Below are 21800 nucleotides of genomic sequence, written 5' to 3'. Positions count from 1 at the left end.
ATCCCAAGCAGGCTCTGCGCTGTCAGTACGGAGACCGACGCGGGACTGGAACCCACAAACCGTGAGATCATGACCTGAGCTGAAGTGGGGTGCTTAACCGACTGAGCCACCCAGGCGCCCCATTTTTTTTTTTAGATACTTATTTTTATTTTGGGTTGGGGAGAGTACGAGCAGGGGAGGGGCAGAGAGACGGCGACAGAGGATCCGAAGCGGGCTCCGCACTGACAGGCTGACAGCGGCGAGCCGGATGTGGGGCTCGAACCCACGAACCACAGGATCATGACCTGAGTCCAAGTCAGACGCTCAACTGACTCAGCCACCCAGGTGCTGCACAGTTATTATTTTCAGAGGGCGAGGCACATGCGTGTGGGCATATCATGACTCCCCTCGAGCAGATTTTCTATGCTGGGCGATCATTACTGAATGGGATGAGGTTCCCCTCGCCCTCCCACTCCCCTGACCAAAAAAAAACCCCGCATACTAGTCGCTTAGCTTTGGAAATTGCAAAGGTCCCATGATCCTAGCTAGATACAGTACAGGAGGGCATCCGAGGAGCCGCCGGAACCAGCAGTACCCATGTTCTGGGGCCCGTTGCTTTGCACTGCTGGGAAAGAGCTCCGAAGAGACACAGCCTTCCGAATGTGCCAGCAGCAGGAATGCCTGTGAGGAGTGCAAAGAGTCATAATGATAATATTTACTTTGAAGCTGCTCGGGATTCCAGGCTCAACTTGGCTGTGTTGAACTTGGAATGGAAACGCTCGAGAGAAGCAGGATTGAGGCTCACTGGAGAGGCGGGGAGGGACAGCTAGCCTTCTGTCAAGGTCAGGGGCCGATGGCGTCACGCGTTCATCTCTGGGAAGGGCAGCCGCTCACCTGTCGAAGGCGGGCTGCGAGCCGTGGTGCGAGAGCGTGCAGCAACCCTCTCTCGGGGGAAACGCCGCTTTGGTTTGTAGCCTTTGCCCACTTCAGCTGATTTGAAGGTGCCAACGCGACGTGGTTGCACGAGGGGTTGGGACCGTCTGCAGGAAGCTGGGGGAGCAGCGCGCCCCTGTCGGCCAGGCCTCGGCAAGATCAGGAAGGAGAGAAGATCGGGAAGCTCACAGAGCCAGGCATGACCTTGTCCTTGTCCGTAGGCTCCCTAGAGTTCCTGGAGGGTGTCCTTTTGAACATCACCTCCTTGTTGAACTCCCGGGCCGCTCTCTTGGTTTATTCCAGTATTTGGAGCTGGCAGGCACTTTAGCTTCATGTGACCCTGAGCTCCGTGTGAACAGGGACTGTGGCTGTCCTGTTCATCGCTGTCTCTTTGGCCCCTTAAAATTGCGCGTGGCTCCTATTAGAGGCTCCGTGAACATTGGTCCAGGGACCAAACGAACCCCACCATGGCACGCCTGCGGGACGCACGGAAGGCATGTGGGTCAGAGGTATGGGCTCCAGTGTCAGACTGACTGGATTCAGTACCGGCTCGGTTATTTACTACGTCGTGACCCTAGACCAGCTCTTTCCTCCACATTTTACAGATGAAGAAGGTGAGGTGCGGAGAGACCGAGGAGTGGGGCGAATTCACGCGGCTGGGAAGCGGCTTGGCTGACTCTTATTAAGGGCAAACGGTAGTAGCTCTCATAGGTTTATTGTGGGGAATGGATAAGAAAATAGAAGTATCCCAGCAGGTGCTTGGCACATAGTAAGTGCTCCAGAAACCATAGCTATTATCATTACTCCAACCTGCTCATTTTATGGAAAAAGAGACTGGGGCCCAGAGAGGGGAACGCCCTTGGCTGGGCATCCGCCGACGACCCGGCTGGGACTCTGCATTTCCTCGCTTGCAAGGACTTATTTACACAAGGTGCCAGAGGACGCAGATATTAGCGGCGGATGAGGAGAAGGGCTAAGTAGAGAGGTCGACATCGGACGATCCCAGAGGGTATAGTTTGCGACGGCGTATGTCACACTACGTGTTGTAAACTGCAACTCTTTTCTAAAAAGCCTGGTGTTTCCAGAATACCGTCTACATTCAGCCAAGTGAGATGGAATCCTCCTGGCCAGTGGTGATGGCTTAAAAAGGGCTCAGAAACCCTGCCGTCTGTACGAGGAGGGAGGAGGAGAGAGAAATGGACCCCTCGGGGCTCCTGAGTTTTCCTGCTGGAATCTGCCAAGTCCCCACCTTCCTGCAGGGGTGTGGAGGCGGCTGACCTGATCTTCCTCAATGCTGGGCCCAGGGCAGCGTGGGAGGAGACAGCATCCTAGGCTCAGGCTGGGTCTGCGCCAACCATTAAGAGAGACCCCCCCCCCGCGCCCCCCAGGTTCCACAGTGATGGGAAATGGGAACGGGAGCGCTCGATAGCCGTGGCACCGGCTCGCTTGATTTTCTGCCCTCTTCTCATGTTGCATTTATCACGATTCCCTGGACACCCGCGGGTTCTTTTCTTCCACTCATCGTTGGGCATCTAATTTCCACAGCCCTTTCGTGCTGGCAGGCATTCGGGTGGTCATTTGTCCTGCTGCTCCTCCCTGCTGCCCTGCCCTGCCCTGCCTGGCCGGCCTCCATCCGTCCAGCTGTGCAAACAGAGCAGCCGGCAGGCAGTCTGTACCTTGCTCCTGACGCCTCTGTGTGCGCCCTGGTTGGGCGCGCCTGGGAGTGCGGGAACATGCCCCATCCTCCGGTCTCTTCGAATCCTTAGGATGGGGGGTGGGGGGCCAAGGAGCCAGCTCTGGGTGCGGGGGAGTCCAGGCCCACCACTCTAGGAGCTGCGGGGCATTCAGCAAAGAGCTCACAGAACAGAAGGGGGTGGAGGCGCGGACGCACATGGAAAAGTCATCAGGCACGCACAAAGATGGGCTCAAGGGGTGCCTGGGTGGCTCAGTCGGTTGAGCGTCTGACTTTGGCTCAGGTCATGATCTCATGGTTCGGGGCTTCGAGCCCCGCTTCGGATCCTTTGTCCCCCTCTCTCTGCCCCTCCCCCGGTGGTTCTCCCTCTCCCGGCTCCCTCCCTCCCTCTCTCTCTCAAGAATAAATACATAAACTTAAAAAAGAAAAGATGGGCTCAAATGTAGCTTGAACAGCAGCGCCCGGAGGGAAGGTGATTTAAGGGTGAGCTGTGTTCCCTCCTCAGAGGTGCCACACCCCCACCTTGGGCGGGGATGGGGGGGGTGATACATTCCGGTGCTTGGCCAACTCTGTCACCTCCCATTGCAAAGGCCCCACCTCACCAATTTTTTCTTGAGCCCCAAATACTTCCTGTTCCTTTAGGGAGGAAGAAAAAGGGGCCTCTTCTGGGAGAATCTTTGCAGCTAATAGGTATAGCAGACCTTGGCTGGAAACATGATCTGTGTGAGGAACCAGTTTCCTGCACCCTGGCAATCAACCACGTTAGTCAGACCTGGCTGTGGAATTGGGCTGGGGGGCTGGGGAGCTGGGCTGAGCTGAATGTTCTTCTTGTTCTCTCTCTCTCACCCAATCTCTGCACACACAGAAAGCTCTCTCATCGTTGACAGATACTTGAAAAAGCACGTCCTGCATTCAGAGCTCATTATTCATGATAGAAGGCATGTAAGATGGCCTCCTCCCAGAGGGTGGGGAGCAGACGGGCCGTTGTGCATTTATACACACTGTAGCTCCAACCCTGGCCATGGACCCCCCCCTTGCAGATTTGGACCGTCGGTCACAAAAGGGCGGGGGCGATTTGCCAGGCCAGGACTTGCCCAGTGCTGACCCACTGCCCCCTGGGGAGACATTGCAGGGGTGGGGAGGAGGGAAGGGGAGCAAAGGGTGAGGATACCGGAATAGCAGGGTGGTCTAGGTATTCCAGAGGCAATCCAGGGTAATTAGCTACTGACTCTTCTATTCCTGGCATTCCTGAATCGCCGGGCGTTGGGGCGGAGGCCCAAATACAGTCTGGATCCATGGAGATGATAAGGGCCTGTAGTACCCGGCCCACCTTGTGGCCTCATGGGACATTCTTGCCCAACTGCCATGCCACCAAGTTTCCCCCAATGTCTTCTTTCCCTGAAGACCCCTTAGCTCCTGGCAGTGGCTCGACATCCCCTCCAATCCCCCAGGAATGACCTCCCGAATGCTTTGCTGGTCCCCACGGCCTTTCCCCGACTCGTCTCCCTGGTGTGAAAGTCAAGACTTGAGATTCTTGTGGTTTAATTTATTAGTATTCTGCAGCCTGTTAGTTAAACAAACACATGACGGGTTTGTTTGAAATTGAAGGAGGAGAATTTGTGGCCTGCTAAATTCCCTCCCCATTAGCTAAAAACGCCCCCCCCCCCCTTCCTGGGGTACACGTCTGGGCATCCTCAGAAGATAATTTATTTGACAAGGGACCACTGTCCCTTTCTTTTAAAATCGAAAATAGCCCTTTAATTTTTCTTACAAAAGCTATCTGTGTTCCACATAGCCAACCTGGAAAATACACAAAAGCATTTAAAGGGAGAGATGAAAACCGAGCGTAAGCCCAGCACCCAGTGGTAGCCCTTGGTAAGAGTATATTGTATTTCCTTCCGGACTTTTCCCAGGTATAACCCTACCTCTCCATCACTGCCTGTACGTAGTTTCTTTTTCTGACTATAAAAGCAATGCGTATTAACCTTCAAGTAACACAAAAGTAGGAAGACTAAAAGGAGAATTACCCCAATGCCACTACCCTGAGATGCTACTGGCTAATACATCCCAGGGCTGTTGAGATCATGACCCGAGCAGAAATCAAGAGTCCGACGTTCAACCGACTGAGCCACCCAGGCGCCCCTGGTCTGTATAGTTTCCTACGCTCTTCATTTACTGTCTCATCGTGTACATGTTTCCATGTCAATGAAAAGACATCCAAAACCTGATAACGGAATGCGTGCAGGGTCCCTGTGTGAACAGACCGTCATTTATCCTTTTGCTTTTCAGGAGAGACAGGGTTGGGCAAGTCGACCCTCATGGACACCCTGTTCAACACCAAGTTTGAGGGGGAGCCAGCCACCCACACGCAGCCGGGTGTCCAGCTCCGGTCCAACACCTATGACCTCCAAGAGAGCAACGTGGGGCTCAAGCTCACAATTGTGAGCACAGTGGGCTTTGGGGACCAGATCAACAAGGAAGACAGGTAAGGAAAGCCATGGGGTGTGGAGGCTGGTGGGAAGCCACGGGGAGGCCCTCCCCACGGGGTCCTTCCTGGATGTCCCCCCCCAAATGGTGTGTGCAGGCTGCCGACGCAAGCGCCGCCTCCCCCCGGGGTCCCTGTTTACATCAACCATTCTACTCGGCCCGCTTTGCCAAAAGAAGGGTGTCTTTCCAGTATACGTGGGTGAGGTCTCCATTCCATTGGGTAGACATGCCGGGGCACTGCCATGCCCTGACAACCTAAAATGGAATGACTTTGTCTCTGCCCTTGAGGCAGTCACAGGGAAGGCTGGTTTTGAGCAAATAAGTTCCATCGAGTGCGATATGCTTTGTAAAGGACAGGGGACAAAGAGCTGAAGGTCAAGTTACCATGCGCACATGAAGGAGAGAAGAGTCAGTTCCAGGTGGGGACGTCAGGGAGGCCTTCACGGAGGAAGTGCCCCCTGAGCTGGCCCTTGAAGGATGAACTCTTGCCAGACAGACAAGGGAAGGGAGGGAAGGGCAGTCCAGGCTGGGGGGACTGTTTGTACAGAGACAAAGAAGTGTGGAAGAGGGGCGCCTGGGTGGCGCAGTCAGTTAAGCATCCGGCTTTGTGTCAGGTCATGATCTCACGGTTTGTGAGTTCGAGCCCCACATCGGGCTCTGTGCTGATAGCTCAGAGCCTGGAGCCTGCTTCCCATTCTGTATCTCCTGTCTCTCTGCCCCTCCCCGCTCATGCTCTCTGTGTCTCAAAAATAAATAAAACATTAAAAAAAAAAAAAGTGTGGAAGAACATTCTAAGGAACTGTCACTTGCTCTGTTTGGCTAGCTCAGAGGCAGGTTTACTGTGAAGCTAATGAGAGTTAAGCCTCGGGGCCCCCTCTTACACAGGCCCTTCCAAGGCCCTGTGACTGACTTGTAGTCATAATGTTGTTTTGCCTTTCTTGGGGGGCCTTTCCAATCGTGTAAGCTTTAGGTCCCACAGTACCTGGGTCTGCCCCTGGGCTAGTGCTTGGCGTGAGCTCGAGGAAAGTAGGGGGAGATGAGCCTGAAGAGGTCAACAGGAGTCAGATCATGGAGGAATTTCTAGAATGTGCAGACGTGGAGCCATTGAGTTTTATGAAGTAGAAGGAGATAGTCCGACCTTTGAAGAGGACCCTTCGGAAGGGGATGGAGAGTAGGAAGACCAATTAGGAGACTGTTGGACCAATCAGATCAAGGCCAGAGGTGACACAGATGCCGAGACAGGGAAAAAAAAAGAGGCAGATTTGGTAAATACTGAGTAGGTAGAATCACCAGGACTCGGCAGAGACCTGGTGTGGGGTTGTGAAGGCAAAAGAAGAATCTAGCATGAGGCCCAGATTTCTGGCTTTGGAGAGTCTACCAATGGTGGCGGTGTTCAGTGAAAGAATTAATATAAGAGACCAAGGGTCTAAAACAATCAGCTGTGTTTTAGACATGTCGAGTTTGAGCTGTCTGGGGACCGGGAGACCTGATGACCTCGAGGCGGAGGCAAGGGAACATACAGGGTTAGAGGTCAGCAGAGGGTCTGCACTGGAAATAAAGATTCGGGTTATCAAGGTATAGGGAGCTGTGTTCCAGCCACAGAGCCACGTAAGACCATCCAGGGATCAGAATGCTGGGCTAAAGACGAACACCTTAGGATGTTGACTGAGCAAACGGAGCAAAAGACATTCTGCAGAGAGACTGAGCGGGGGTTGTTACCAAATTTGACTATGATGTTCATATCAGCTTTATTCAGAATGGCGCGCGAGTGAGGGGTGGGGTGCCTCAGAGCTGGGGGTGTGAGGAGGGCTGGGGGTCTGGCACCATCTGGATTTAACTAGATGTCACATGGTTATCACACGTACCTGTCTCGGAAAAGGCCGTTCATCACTTTGAGAAGGGTCTGCTCGTCCTTTGAGGATTCTCTTGCTTCTTGGATGAACTGGATCCCCAGTTCTCCGATTTCTCTCTTGTTTTTAAATTTGTTTTTTCACGTTTATTCATTTTTGAGAGACAGAGACAGAGCACGAGCGGGAAAGGGGCAGAGAGAGAGGGAGACACGGAATCCGAAATAGGCTCCAGGCTCTGAGCCGTCAGCACAGAGCCCGACACGGGGCTCGAACTCACAAACTGCGAGATTCTGACCTGAGCTGAAGTCAGACACTCAACTGACTGAGCCACCCAGGTGCCCCACTCCTATTTGTCCCTTAAAGCTCCAACAGCCATATTCATTTCCTTCTAACGAACAAATAGATTTAGCTTCTTAGTGATTGAACCGAATTTTGGTTTCCATTTGAAATTCTAGGGGCGCCTGGGTGGCTCAGTCGGTTAAGTGTCCGACTTCAGCTCAGGTCACGATCTCACGGTCCGTGAGTTCGAGCCCCGCGTCGGGCTCTGGGCTGATGGCTCAGAGCCTGGAGCCTGCTTCCGATTCTGTGTCTCCCTCTCTCTCTGCCCCTCCCCCATTCATGCTCTGTGTCTCTCTCTGTCTCAAAAATAAAATAAACGTTAAAAAAAAATTTTTGAAATTCTAGACGGACACACCTCTGCTTTTTATGGGTTTGCTTATTGTGCTAATCTTGTTTGGTTGAGAATAAATTGGACCCTGGGGAAAAGGGGATATTTTGGGTCATCTCAGCTGCAGACTGCTCAGGATCTTTTCTATTAAATTTCTGGCAAGTCTCAGTAACACACATTCAACATATCTTTTTTTTTTTTTTTTTTTTAAGTTTAGTCATTATTTTGACGGAGAGAAAGAGTGCAAGTGGGGGAGGGGCAGAGAGAGTAAGCCGGGCAAAGAGAGATTCCTGAGTGGGCTCTACCACCAGCACCGAGCTCGACGCGGGGCTCAAAACCACAAACTGCGAGATCATGACCTGAGTCAAAGTCAGACGCTTAACGGACTGAGCCGCCCAGGTGCCCCCATTCAGCATGTCTAACATTGGAAACAGCCTTGGTAATGATGGTTTGGGAGGACCGAACCGACTACGGCACTTTAGAGGCTAATCTATTTCCGTTACACTTGTAATATCCTCATTGTTTTTCCTGATTATAAACATGATACATACTAATAGAAAATCAAATAATGCAAACTCGAAGAAGTAGAAATGAAAAGCCTGCCAGAAAGTGGGCTGGGGCGGAGTAAGATCCGCCCAGGGATGGAGTAAGGGTGGAGTAAGATCCAGGGATTTGTAATAAAAAGCGGTGTTTTCTCCATACTGACGGGGCCATCTGGGCACAGATATGTCCGTGCAACCTCATTAAAGCAGAACACCAGAATGCCATACTTTACTCAGGGTGCATGGTCAACTACAAAGAGCAGTGATTCAGGCCACATCCTGGGGAAAGCCACTATTTAAAAGATGTAGGAGCAGGGCACCTGGGTGGCTCAGACCGTTGAGCATTTGGCTCACGTCATGATCTCATGGTTCATGAGCTTGAGCCCCACATGGGGCCCGCTGCTGTCATCGCAGAGCCCGCTTCGGATCCCCTGCCCCCTGCCCCTCCACCACTCACGCTCTCTCTCAAAAATAAAGATTTAAAAAAAAAAAAAAAGATGTAGGAGCAAGAGGGAGATTGAGCCAGGCTAGAAAAAGGCGTGCTTAGGAACTTTCGCTTTGCTCTCAGACCCGAGTTCAGATCCCAACTTGCACTTACTAGCCCAGAGATCTTGGACAAACATTTTGTGCTGCTCTCAGCCTAATGTTGTGGCTGGTCCGGCCCCTGTGGTTCTTACGCTAACAAGATGCCTTCAGCAATCACCATCAGGAAATTTGAGGACCAAAAAGGTTTATTATTCACAGGTCCTCGTTCTGCTTTTATGTAGATGGGGGGTTTAGGCCCAGGCTTTGGTGGGCTCGCTCTAGATCGGTGACTTTAAAACATAAGATCGTGAATTTAAAGCGCTGGAAGAGAAAAGCGAATGGCCCAAATGGTCACATACGGAAATCAACCAAGATTTCTGAAACAAAGGAGCCCGGTAGGGGGTGGAGGGCGGGCGCGGAGGGGTGGCTGGCTCTTTACCTTTAGGTGGCTGGCAACCCGTGTTTTTTCGAGATAATCATTCATCTCTGAAGTGGATGTCTCCAGCACTTGCATTGCAAAAAAGAAACACCAACTCTCTGGAGCTTACACTGCAAGACGCTTCCATTCTTTTTTTTTTTTTTTCTTTTAGTTTTTTTGTAATGTTTTTATTTATTTTTGAGACAGAGAGAGACAGCACGAGCAGGGGAGGGGCAGACACAGAAGCCGAAGCAGGCTCCAGACTCCGAGCTGTTAGCACAGAGCCCGACGCGGGGCTCGAACTCACGGAGTGTGAGATCATGACCTGAGCCGAAGTTGGATGCTTAACCGACTGAGCCACCCAGGCGCCCCAAGACACTTCCATTCTTTAGGGCTCAGTTTTCTCACCTGTAAAGTGGGGATGACGATAACACCAGTGCCTACCCTAGAGGGTTGTGGTGAGGCACAGTTGACAGGTCTGGTGTGCAAAATGCTTAAACAGTGCCTGGCACAGTAACTCAAGAACAGAAGATATTGTTATGATCATGACTTTTATTGGTAGAAGAATCGAGGGAGAGTTGTACCATGTAGCATCTGGGGAGGGAATAATAAATGGAACTGAAAAATATCCACTGGGTTTGGCAACACGAAGATCACTAGTACATCAAGGAATAACAATTCCAGGGAGGTTGTGGGTAGAAGTTCAATTGCCATGAGTGAATGGAAGGTAAGTAAATAAAGGCATCAGAATAGCAGAAAGAGGGACGCCTGGGTGGCTCAGTCGGTTAAGTGTCCAACTCTTGATTTCGGCTCGAGTCATGGTCTCGCGGTTCCTGAGTTGGAGGCCCGCGTTGGATCCCCTGCTTGGGATTCTCTCTCTCTGCCACCCCTGCACCTCTCTTGTGCGCTCTCCCTTTCTCAAAATAAATAAATAAAACTTTAAAAAAAGTAGCAAAACGATAGAACAGGGGCGCCTGGGTGGCTCAGTCAGTTAAGCATCCGACTTCGGCTCAGGTCATGATCTCATGGTCCGTGAGTTCGAGTCCCACATCGGGCTCTGTGCTGACAGCTGAGAGCCAGGATCCTGTTTCAGATTCTGTGTCTCCCCCTCTCTCTGACCCTCCCTGTTCATGCTCTGTCTCTCTCTGTTTCAAAAATAAATAAACAAACAAACAAAAAAAAGCAATAGAACAGAAAAGTGAGACCAAAATCGAGTTCATGTTTACGTGGGAATTTGCATATCTAAGTCAGCAGGGAATGGATGGGCTATTCAGGAAATTGTGCTGGGAAAATAGGCCATCCGGGCTTCTCTTCTCGGTGGCTCAGTCAGTTAAGCTTCCGACTCTTGATCTCTGCACAGGTCATGATCTCACTGTTCGTGAGTTCGAGCCCCTTGACGGGCTCTGTACTGAAGGTGCAGAACCTGCTAGGGCTCGGTCTCTTTTCCCCTCCCCCCTCAAAATAAATAATCTTAAAAAAAAAAAAAAGAAAATAGGCCAGCCTTTAGGAAAAAATAAAATGAGACCCTCCCACACAAACACTGGCCACAAAAATAGATTCCAGTTGGATTAAAAACAAATTCTAAAAATATAAGAGAAAATATAGGAGAATATTTTTATAGCTTTAGGGGTAGAAAATGCTTTTCTAATTGTGACACAATCCAAAAACCATATAAGAAAAGACCGACAGATTTAAACTTACTAAAATTAAAAAACCACCCTTTGTATTGAAAGATACTATAAACAAAAGTAAGAACAGACTACACACGGGGAGGAGATAATTGCAACCTATACCACAGACAAAGGATCTTTCTCAATTGTAAAAAGAGCTACAATTCAATGAGACGCAGGTAATTGACAGAAGGGGCAACGTAAATGGCCAATTAACATATGAAATGATGCTCACCCAAGGTCACTTTAGGGAAGCGCAAAAGGAAACCATGAAATAGATCTTTCATCCATCAGATTTGCAAAAAATAAAAGATGATAATGCAATGGCTGCTAACACCAGCTGATTTCATTTATGTTGCCGGGAATGTAAATTGATACAGATTTTTTTAGAGGGCACATATGGTGAGATCTGTCAAAATTTTCAATGCGAAAACCTTATCCTCCAGCAATTCCACTTTTAGGTATACGGCCTAGAGAAATGACTGCACACTTCATGACAAGTGTATTCACTGCAGCGCTGGATAGGGGAATAAAAAAATCTTTTAAACACTTTAAATTTCCACCAACAGAGCCACGAAGTGAGCTGTGGTACCGCCGCCCCAGGGCATTGTATTTGGCAGTTGGAAAGAATGTGGTAGGTCTGCGTAGACTCACATGGACATGTCATTAAGTGAAAAGAGAAGTTACAGAATGAGACACAGATCGTGATGCCATTGGTATAAATCCACCTTTCACAATAAGACAGCAAACACATCCCCCACCCCCCCGCCCCGTATGAATGCACAGAAAAAAAGATCGGCGAGGAGAATCAACAAACTGAAAATAGTAGTTACCTCCTAGGAGAGGAGAGTGAGTACATGTATCGGTCACATAGTTAAAAATACATTTAGAACAGAGTGAAGTTTAAAAAAGGGAAGCAGATAAAGTGGGCGTAGACCGCTCGTTTAAAAAGCTTTCCTGGACTGGGAGAAAGAGATAAGGCACTGTCTAGGGGGAGGCAAAGAGGTCAGGGGTGACTTCTTTTTTGTTTTTTAAAGTTTATTTTTTGCAGTCCTCTCTGCGCCCAACATGGGGCTCGAACTCACGACCCCGAGATCGAGAGTCGCATGCTCCTCCAACGGAGCCAGCTGGGCGCCCCATGGGTGATGTTTCTGAGGCAGAGAGAGAGATGGTGATGATGATGATGGTGTTGAGGGCTTGAACAGGAGCAGAAGCTTTGAGGATGTGAGAGAAAGAATCCACAACACGGAGCAACTAAATCGTTGTGGGGGATCTAGCACGAGTTAGCCAACTGGCATACAGTGGGTATTCAGTACCTATCTGTCGAGTGAATGAAATCTATATTGATGGGAAACATAAAACAAAGAAAACCCTTCTGAGTGTTTACCTTTCAAGACCAAATGTATCCATCGAACCTGTCAGCTAGGATGCCGACGACGAGGGTAGACAATAGCCTACGACGTGCTGAGTGCAACGGAGATGAAGGTCTTGATAAAAGAGTGGTTCACATCGTGAGTTATGGGGTTCGGCCCGGGCTGAAGGACATGAGGCCAACAGGGGGCTGACAGCCTGTGAGATAAGAGTGGTCAAGGCCCCAGAGGACTCCATGAGGTGAAAGACCGGGTTTAGGAGGATTGGAGGGGCAAGGGGGTTGGAAAGATGTGAGCCTGTGGTCAGAGAGCGGGGTGTTAGAGGCAGGATGTCTTGGGAGAAGCTGGTCTGGCTAATGGTAAGGCATGGAGTTGGCTGGAGCAGGGGGAGGTGACAGTTGTGAAGTTCAGACTTGAAGGCATAAAGAGGCTAGAGGTTGATGGGTTGTCCGCAAGCACATTGCAGTCACCCAGAATGGGGACAAGGACTGTGGGTCAGGAGACACCAGAAGAGGGTGTCTGGGGGGCGGGGGCCGGTCGGTTAAGCGTCCGGCTCTCGGTTTCAGCTCCGGTCACGGTCTCACGGTTCGTGGGTCCGAGCCCTACGTCGGGCTCTGTGCTGACAGCTCAGAGCCTGCTTAGGATTTTCTCTCTCTCCCTCTTTCTCTGCCCCTCCCCTGCGCGTGCTCTCTCTCTCTCTCTTAAAATAGACTTTTTTTTTTTCTTTTTTAAGAGGAGGGTGGTGTGCGTGTCAAAAGGAGAAAGGGTTTTACACCGAGGTAGAGAGGAGTCCCGGTCCAGGAGTGGCACTGAGGGGCGGCACGAATGCCCACCCCGCTGACCCCAAGGCACACAGGCTGTGGGAGAACAAGCTGCCTGTGCTAGAGACGGCCGCCAGGTACAGATGCCCTCAGGGTTGCGGCATCCTGGGGTGGGGGGGGGGAGCCGCGGAATTAGGTTTCCATTAGGGCAAAGAGGCAGGCAAGTTCTCTGAAAAGGAAGATGACCTAGGCCAACACTGCTTACACTTTAATGTCACACACAAGGCCTTGAGGCTCTTGAGAAAATGCAGATTCTGGTCCTGTAGGTCTGGGTTGGGGACTGACTGCATTGCCAGCAAGCCTTCAGCTGATGCTCGTGCCTGCGGTCCAAGGACCTCATGCCCGAGTGGCAAAGCCGTAGGCAATTGTGTTTATCGTGGCTCAGTGGTGGTGGTGGGGGGGGGGTAGGGTTCAAAGGGCATAGTGGGAGAGTGTTTACAGGACGAGAGCTGGGGTGGGGGGGGGGGGGTGGGGATGAGTCCAGGGAGGACACAGCGGACTAGGGACGGGGGTAGAGGGAAGAAGAGGTGCCTGCAGGGATGGTGATAGACTGAATTAGCTGTTATCACTTTGGGCATTGTTCCAGTAGACTTGACCTTGTGCCACCTTGGTTTTGCTGTCCGAGATGCTTGTGCTCAAGCACGGTGTCTGTGACCAGGCCTCGTGAGTCTCTGGCAGGGGAGGCTCGGATGGCTGTGTCTGCACGGAGGACCGGCACACAGAGAATGCGTGTGCAATGCAGAGCAAGACACCAAAAGATGGCGCGGGATGGAACCTTCCAGACGGGCCAAGGTTTAAGGCGAGTGAGAAGAGTTATAGAGGCGGGAGATTCTGGTGGCAGTGAAGCTAGAGGGCAGTGTTTTTAAGAAGGGACTGGTTGGGGCGCCTGGGTGGCTCAGTCGGTTGAGCGTCCGACTTCGGCTCAGGTCATGATCTCGTGGTCCGTGAGTTCGAGCCCCGCGTCGGGCTCTGGGCTGACTACTCAGAGCCTGGAGCCTGTTTCCGATTCTGTGTCTCCCTCTCTCTCTGACCCTCCCCCGTTCATGCTCTGTCTCTCTCTGTCTCAAAAATAAATAAACGTTAAAAAAATAAAAAAAAAAAAAGAAGGGACCGGTCAACAGTGTCAAGGAGGACGACCACTGAAAAGTGCTCATTGAGCGGTAAAATCGTTAGTTTTCTACACTATGTTTAAGAAACCCAAGGTCATCTGAAAAACAATTTTTTTAAGTTTATTTATTTATTTTGAGAGAGAGAGAGAGAGAGAGAGAGCGAGCGCGCACACAAATGGGGGAAGGGCAGAGAGAAGGAGAAACAGAATCCCAAGCAGGCTCTCGGCCATCAGCGCAGAGCCCGATGCGGGGCTCGAACTCACAAACTGTGAGTTCATGACCTGACCTGAGCTGAAGTCAGAGGCTCGACCGACTGAGCCGCCCAGTCGTCCCTCATAATCATAACTGTTTGAAAGTGAACCATTCAGTGCCATTTAATACATTCCCAGTGTCGTGCAGCCATCACGTCTGCCTAGTTCCAAAACATTCTTATCCCCCCAGAATAACTCCCTTTCCCCTCTCCTCTTATTCCCTGGCAACTGCTATTCTGTTTTCTCTCCCTGTGACTTTGACTATTCTAGGCACACATCTAAGTGGAATCGACAATGTTTGTCCTTTTGTGTCTGGTTTCTTTCACTTGAAGGGTCTTTTCAAGATTCGTCCCTACGGCAGCGCATATCAGTCTGTTCTTCCTCTTAGGGACTCAGTAACATCCCATTGTTTGGAGATCCAACATTTTATTCAGCCAGCCAGCGGTTGATGGCCATTGGGTTGCTTTCACCTTTGGGCAGTTGTGAATAGCTCATTGTTCTTTTTCCGCTCCCAGCTAGCTCCCTTGCCTTCTACCTACTGGAAATCTCCCCTGGACCATTACCTTTGTTATTCCTCTCTGGAATGCTCTTCTCCCAGATCCTTCATGGCTCTCTTATTTCCATTGGTGCAGCTCAAAGGTCACATTGCCAGGGAAGCCTTCCTGGTCACTTTTGTTTATTTATTTATTTATTTATTTATTTATTTATTAGCATTTATTCATTTTTGAGAGACAGAAACAGAGCACGAGAAGGGGAGAGGCAGAGAGAGAGGGAGACACAGAATCCAAAGCAGGCTCCAGGCTCCGAGCTGTCAGCCCAGAGCCCGACGCGGGGCTCGAACCCACAAACTGTTAAGATCATGACCTGAGCCGAAGTCTGAAGCTTAACTGACTGAGCCAGCCAGGCGCCCCTCTCCTGGGCACTTTTTATCGCCATTATCTTATTGTCTTCACAGAACACATCACTATCTGAAAGGAGTAAGTAATAATGTCCAGGCAAGGAATTGTTTTGTGCTTTTGGCCTCCTTAGCTAGCCAGTGAGGCCTGGGGACTCATTCTTAGAATAATGGTTTTAAATGCCTAAAACACGACTCTTATACTAAAAATACAGTTCCCGAAATGTTTTCGAATTGTGACTTAGTAATCCACGTCCTTTATTAGTTCCCAGAATATCTATACACAGGTCCACAACTCTCATCATTTAGAAGGTGTGTAAGTATAAAGGCTATTTTGAGATATTTGCAACAACTGCGATAGGAAATCAACATATCGGTGATTTCCATTGACTGAAATCACACGTGCTCCTCAAATTCCTGTAGCTCGTTACGTACCCTTGTGCCTGAAGAAATTGCTAAGCTTTCGGGAGAGCTTAGTGGCAACGAGGTGGTTCTTTTCCTACCCCAAGTTCGTGGATCCTATGAATTCTATCCATAGGCCCCTTGGAGGTCCGTGGACCCCAGATGAAGAGCCTGTGCCCTAAAACATGAGTGACGATGAGGGGTGGGTTATGTTGGCGATGGGTTTTGGAGGAGATGGAAGAGATTGGAGGGAGGCGGGGAATGACGAGCAAGAAGAAAGGTGCCCTCTCCGCCCCTCCACAGAGCTCGGGTGTGAGAGATGTAGAACTGCCCAGCTGAGAAGGTTTATGAGGGAAGCCGCGTCTTTGAAGGGGAGTCAGGTATCACCCAGGAGAAGGGAACGTTTGTACAGAGACGGTCTCCGGGAGTAAGGGGTTTTGTTTATCATGGACTGGAGACCAGTGAGCACAGCAGAGTGGAGTGGAACGCTTACTCTATTCCAGATCAGCATGCTGGACACCGAGGACACACAGGTGAGTAAGACAAAGGTAGATCACCCCTTCAGGATTAGTCTAAACCGAACGCTGTGGGTTCATTGCCTGGTTTGGCTGGTCTGATCCAGGCACCGCCTCGGGGACCCCTAAGAGCCTGACGCAGGAGCTGAAAGAGAGGCCCAGGGTGTTACCAGGGACTGGGGTGGGGGGTAGAAAAAGCTCAAAATGCACTCTTTCCGCTCCTTTCATAGAACCAAAAAAATCAAGTAAAAAAAAAAAGAAAAAGAAAAGAGTTATATAATGGAGACAAATGAGCCCATCACCCAAAAGTTAATTAGATAAGTCTAAGGGATGCACCACCCCCCCCCCCACTCCTAATTCTCCAAGAACCTTCTAAGGATATCTGCAACCAAGAGATTCTTGGATGCTGTTACCCTTCAGAATGATGTTTGGCTCAGAGGGATCAAAGGAAGAAAAAAAAGGATCTTATTTTTAGATTGTTCTCTGGAGCTCCAGAGATACCTTGCATGGATCTCTCCTCTGTATGTGGCATTCAGAATCTAGGATTTGGTGATTCTCTTTTTTTTTTTTTAAAGCTATTTTCCCTTCTCTACCGGGGGATCTTTCAAAAAGGCTCAAGTTGGGGGCCTCCTGCATGTGGGAAGCGTTGGCTGGTCCCCGCACCCCCTTTGATCACCTTTCCATCAAGCAGTGGGATCTGCAAACTCAGTTCCCCGGGGCTGGATGACAAACCTCTTCTAGCTTGAAGGGAGGAAGCCCCGGACACTGCAGACAGACCGGGAGATCAGAGAGACAGATCAGAGAGACGGGGAGATAAGAGCAGAGGCAAAGCCGAAGCAAAGCTGACCTAGTTAGAGCAGAAAGAGGCTGCAGGGGCGGCAGGAGTGGCCTGGGAGAAAAGAGATGAGCTTCCCAGGACAGGGAGGAGCAGAGGGCTGGCTCTTGTTTAAGACGCCCTGGCAGGACTTGGGGTCATAAAGGGGATTCTGCGTGGAGACTCAGTGAGCTCTGTGTGTGTGTGTGTGTGTGTGTGTGTGTGTGTGTGTGTACGTACATGTGTGGAGGGTGTGGTGGGTGTGGAGGGTGTGGAGGGGAGTGTCTTTACCAAATTTTGTCCAAATGCTTAGGTTTTAAAGTCACGCTCTTGAAGGAAATGAGAACCAGAAAACTATCTGGCCCTCGGGGAGCCTCGTAGGCAGTGCCATGAACCCAGCAAGAGCGAGCAGAGCCCAGAGCCTTCTGCCAACATTCCCTGTCCTGGCCACCCCCTGGGACCCAGCTCCCATACTAGGCGCTGGGGGGAGACAGAGGAAGCAAAGATGGGGGACCCAGTCTGGAGCGCGATCAGCACCCCCCCCGACCCCCAGAGATGCCAGTGAGCGCCACACTGCATCGGGGCCCCATGGGGGACAGAGACGTGCCCGTCGTGGTCTCTGCCCCTCAGAGGGACGCAGTCTATTTGAGGGAACGGTGATCCTCGTGAAGCAAGAGTAAGCAATCTGAGGTCACAGAAGGGGTTTCTGGCAGAGGCGGGGAAGGCCGTGTGGGAGAGAAGGTGGACATTCCATGGCTCCTGAGGTCTGGGAGGGCAGGATTGGGACGAGAAGAGAGAAGTGGGGCATTCCAGAGTGAAGGTACACGGACAGGCCTAAGTTTGGCTCCTGCGCGGACCAAGGAGGTGGCCGGCCCGACGGGATCGGAGGCCCATTGAAGGGAGATGGAGAAACCTAGCAGGATGTGCAGAGTCAGATTACCGAGGGCATTTTAAACTTCTAAAAGGGCCTGGATCAGGGCGCCTGGGGGGCTCAGCCGGTTGAGCGTCCGACTCCGGCTCGGGTCACGATCTCACGGTTCGTGAGTTCGAGCCCCGTGTCGGGCGCGCCGCTGTCAGCCTGGCAGTGTAGAGCCCGCTTCGGATCCTCTGTCCCCCTCCCCCGCTGTGTTCTCCCCCGAATAAACAAATATTAAAAACTAAACTAAGATAAAAGGGGCTGGATCGAAATCCCAGCTTCGGCAGCCGTCACGCCATTTCCCTGCTCCCCCCTTTAGCTACAAGCCTATCGTGGAATTCATCGACGCCCAGTTCGAGGCCTACCTGCAGGAAGAGCTGAAGATCCGCAGGGTGCTGCACGCCTACCATGACTCCCGAATCCACGCCTGCTTGTACTTCATCGCCCCCACGGGTCATTCCCTGAAGTCTCTGGACCTCGTGACGATGAAGAAGCTGGACAGTAAGGTGCGGGGGCAGGGGCGGGGGCAGGTGGCAAATCTAGCTTGCTGGTCTCTTGTGCAACGCGGATGCCAGATTCCGGGAGAGGATTTGTGGCCTCCTCCCCCTCTCCTTCATTCCCTGTCCCTCAGACGGTGTCCCAGAAAGATGGTGTCGTGGACCCAGTGCCCGCGTTGAGTGCTTCGCGATCTGTTTTGCCAGCGCTGGGCGTGGGTTTATCCTGAGCCGTCTTTCGGCCCTGATCCCTCTTGGTTAGGACAAGGCTGGATACAGGCAAGGTGGCCGGCTGGGCCTAGGGGGCTCAGCCCTCGGCAACGGAAAGGTGTTTTTCCTTTGCTCCAGTATTCACTGGCCTGTCCTAGGATCAAACGTGCAAAACTTGACTTTGAGAGTTACTGTTCTCTATGATCCGTAATTATTTCAACAATGACCGCTGTTGCTTGTCAAATCCTCGTCCTATGCCACTCCCGTGTGGGGACCTCATGGAACATCTCCTTGGATTCTCACAACTCTGTAGGCAAACGCTATCATCCCCCATTTACAGAAGGGAAAACTGAGGCTCTAAGAGACTAATGACTTGCCTGTTGTCATATAGCCAGCTCCCGGCAGCATCTAGATTCGAACTCGGATCTGTGACACCAAGTTATATGACCTCCATTCCGGAGAAAGGTGGTGGTGGGGGGGGGGGCGGGTCAGGCACGTCCCGCTTTAAGAGAAACGGGAAAATGTAAGTCCCACACCAGATTGGACAAGAATTCTTCATGTGAAAGGATTATTTCCTTTCCGAAAGAATCGATGCAGGATTCTTTAAAAAAAAAAAATAAATAAAAACAAACATTTCCCCCCTGACACTTCATATGTGCCTGGCACTGGGACCAGTACATGAGATGCAATATTTTATTTTCCTCCTTCCAGTAATCCAGGATGGCAGATACTATTATTCCCATTCACTCATGAGAAAACTGAGGCACAGAGAGCCTAGTAGGTTGCTCCGGGTCAGACAGCTTGTGATAGGTCTACGATTTGGACCTAGCTCTCTCTGACTCCAAGGAGTTTTCACTTTACAAAAGTCTAATTTATATGCGCTATTTACTAGCACCTCAGCGCTAAAAACCGACATTCAGCTATGATCAAAACAGGAGTAATTTTTTTCATTTTTTTGCAGCACCGAGCTCGCCAACCCGTGACTAACTGCCTGCTCTGGATATGTCATCATGCCCTGCATGTCCTGTACAGGGCAGCAGAGAGCCACGCGCTGGTGGCCTGGTGGCTGGGTTGGGTTAAGTAGGCAGCCTTTGGCAGGTGTGTCTATGGGGACCAGGTGAAAAGCGACAAGGGGGATCTGCTCTGCCTGCTGTCCCACCTTGGCTTTGACCTCCCCCCAACCAGCCTCCTGAATAGACTTCAAGAAAGGTGCCTGCAGGGCCGGAAACTGGCGGCAATCTCCAGAGGTTCTCCTAAGGCAAAGTGCTGAGCAGGCAGAGTTCATCTTGCAAGTGTAGGGCTCCTTTCGGGGCCCAAGCACCACCCATGCTGCCGCGCCGGAGCCTGCTGGCAGGAACGCCTGTGGTCTCCGTGTGAACCTGAGCTTGGGTGTGCCCTGTCTCACGAAGGCATGTGCATTTCACGATTCTTTACTTTCCAGCAGCAGAAGCCTTGTGCCTTCTTGGAGTAATTTCAAGGAGCAGGGTTCAGGTGGATTGAACTTTGGGGTGGCCCTGGGCCCTCCCCCTGCTGTCTGAAATCAGGCATGTCTACTTGCTTGCTTTATGCGGAAACTAATCGTGGAACTCGGGCAGTATAACCCTTTTTGCATGAAGACTCGATCAGACTGTAACTGGGAGGGTCTCCTTCATCCAGCCGGGTTGGTCCATAAGTTTGCTGCCAGAAGGGGGCTGGGTGTGCATCTTTACCGAGCTCTGCCCTGCCTCCCCTCCGTGCCGTCACCCGAGTGGGTGGGTCACTGTCACAGTGACTGGGGCTAGCCTGCACTGGATAGGTTGGGACAATTCACTGTTAACAAGGAGTGGCCACCTCCCCCCTCATCAACCACAGATTCTCAGCTGTCATCCTTCTGCTTTGAATCAGCCAAGCAGTGGGGCGCCTCAGTGGCTCAGTCGGTTAAGTGTCCCACCTTGGCTCAGGTCATGATCTCATGGTTCATGGGTTCAAGCCCCGTGCCGGGCTCTGTGCTGACAGCTCGGAGCCGGGAGCCTGCTTTGGATTCTGTGCCTCCCTCTCTCTCTGCCCCTCCCCTGCTCGTGCTCTGTCTCTCTCTGTCTCTCAAAAATAAACGTTAAAAAAAAAAAATGAATCACCCAAGCAGTGCTATTGATATTAAGATATCACACAGCTCGTGAGCTTGGGTCTGAGCTGGTTAAGACTATGGGTTTAGGAATAAGGCTAAACTTGGATCTGGATCCCAGTTCTGCTACTTACCTGCTCTGTTGCCTTGGACAAGTTACTTAGCCTGTCTGTGCCTCAATTTCTCATTGTAAAACGAGAGGGTTGTTGTCAGGATGAGTTGGCTTAATCCATGTACTCAGCACTTAGCAAACAGCACCCATTGTCATTTATTCTCTTGTAACCTGGCTACAAGGGGGCCAGTCCCAGACCATTGGGTTTTGAGCTGTTCCTTCTGACAGCTGGTGGAGGTCCTCTGTCACGCTGCTCTCAGCCACAGATCACCAGCAATGATCCCACTTTGCTCCTTCCTTCCCTAGGTGAACATCATCCCCATCATTGCCAAATCAGATGCCATTTCTAAGAGTGAGCTAACGAAGTTCAAAATCAAAATCACCAGTGAACTTGTCAGCAACGGGGTTCAGATCTACCAGTTCCCGACAGATGACGAGTCCGTGGCAGAGATCAATGGAACCATGAACGTGAGTTCAACAGGGGTTCAACTTTCTGACCGTTTGCTGTTTATTTGTATTATTATTATTTTTACAAACTAGCCATTAGACATCCCTGTCCGTTTTAGTGTCTTCAACTCTCGATCATCTGAGTCTCAGGGGTTTGTGAGGAAGGATCCAGAACCAAAACAGCTCCTCTTCCCTAGTGGTGGCTGCTTGAAAGCCTCAGAGATGTAGAGATTAATTGCCAGAGACCGAGGGAGGGAAAGGGCAACTTCAGGAAGAGTCTGGAGCCGGGAATTTGGACCTCTCCGGCCACCCTCCTCTTTGATGCCGCCTTGGTCTAAGCCAGCCCCCACGGGACCGCCAGAAAGGCAAACGGTCTTCATCTCTGACCCAAACAATGCCATGGCAACCACGGCCAAAAAGTTGGCTTGCTCCCGAGACTGCAGGATAATCCGTACTCGGAGAACGGAGCCCTCTGCCCCCAGGAGGAAAAATGACATATGGCCTCCGATTTGTCTGGTGACTAGAGAAATGTTCTTTTTAAGTCTCGGGGTTATGCTTTGCTTTATTAAGTGTGAATGA

General features: G+C 51.0%; 1 protein-coding gene across 9 annotated transcripts in view; it reads left to right on the top strand.

Moving 5' to 3' along the window:
* SEPTIN6 (septin 6) overlaps positions 1-21800 on the top strand; it is a 67416-nt gene that overhangs the window by 18563 nt on the left and 27053 nt on the right. For all 9 annotated transcript variants that reach the window (XM_045473095.1, XM_045473098.1, XM_045473094.1 and 6 more), the window contains 3 exons: positions 4895-5090; positions 18177-18363; positions 21081-21242. In XM_045473095.1, coding sequence (XP_045329051.1) covers positions 4895-5090; positions 18177-18363; positions 21081-21242 — 545 coding nt within the window. The remainder of the gene's footprint in view (positions 1-4894; positions 5091-18176; positions 18364-21080; positions 21243-21800) is intronic.

Source organism: Leopardus geoffroyi, chromosome X (genome assembly GCF_018350155.1).
Source record: "Leopardus geoffroyi isolate Oge1 chromosome X, O.geoffroyi_Oge1_pat1.0, whole genome shotgun sequence".
Classification (NCBI taxonomy): domain Eukaryota; kingdom Metazoa; phylum Chordata; class Mammalia; order Carnivora; family Felidae; genus Leopardus; species Leopardus geoffroyi.
The sequence above is the reverse complement of the archived record's forward strand: the minus strand, read 5'-3'. Positions and strand labels throughout refer to the sequence as shown.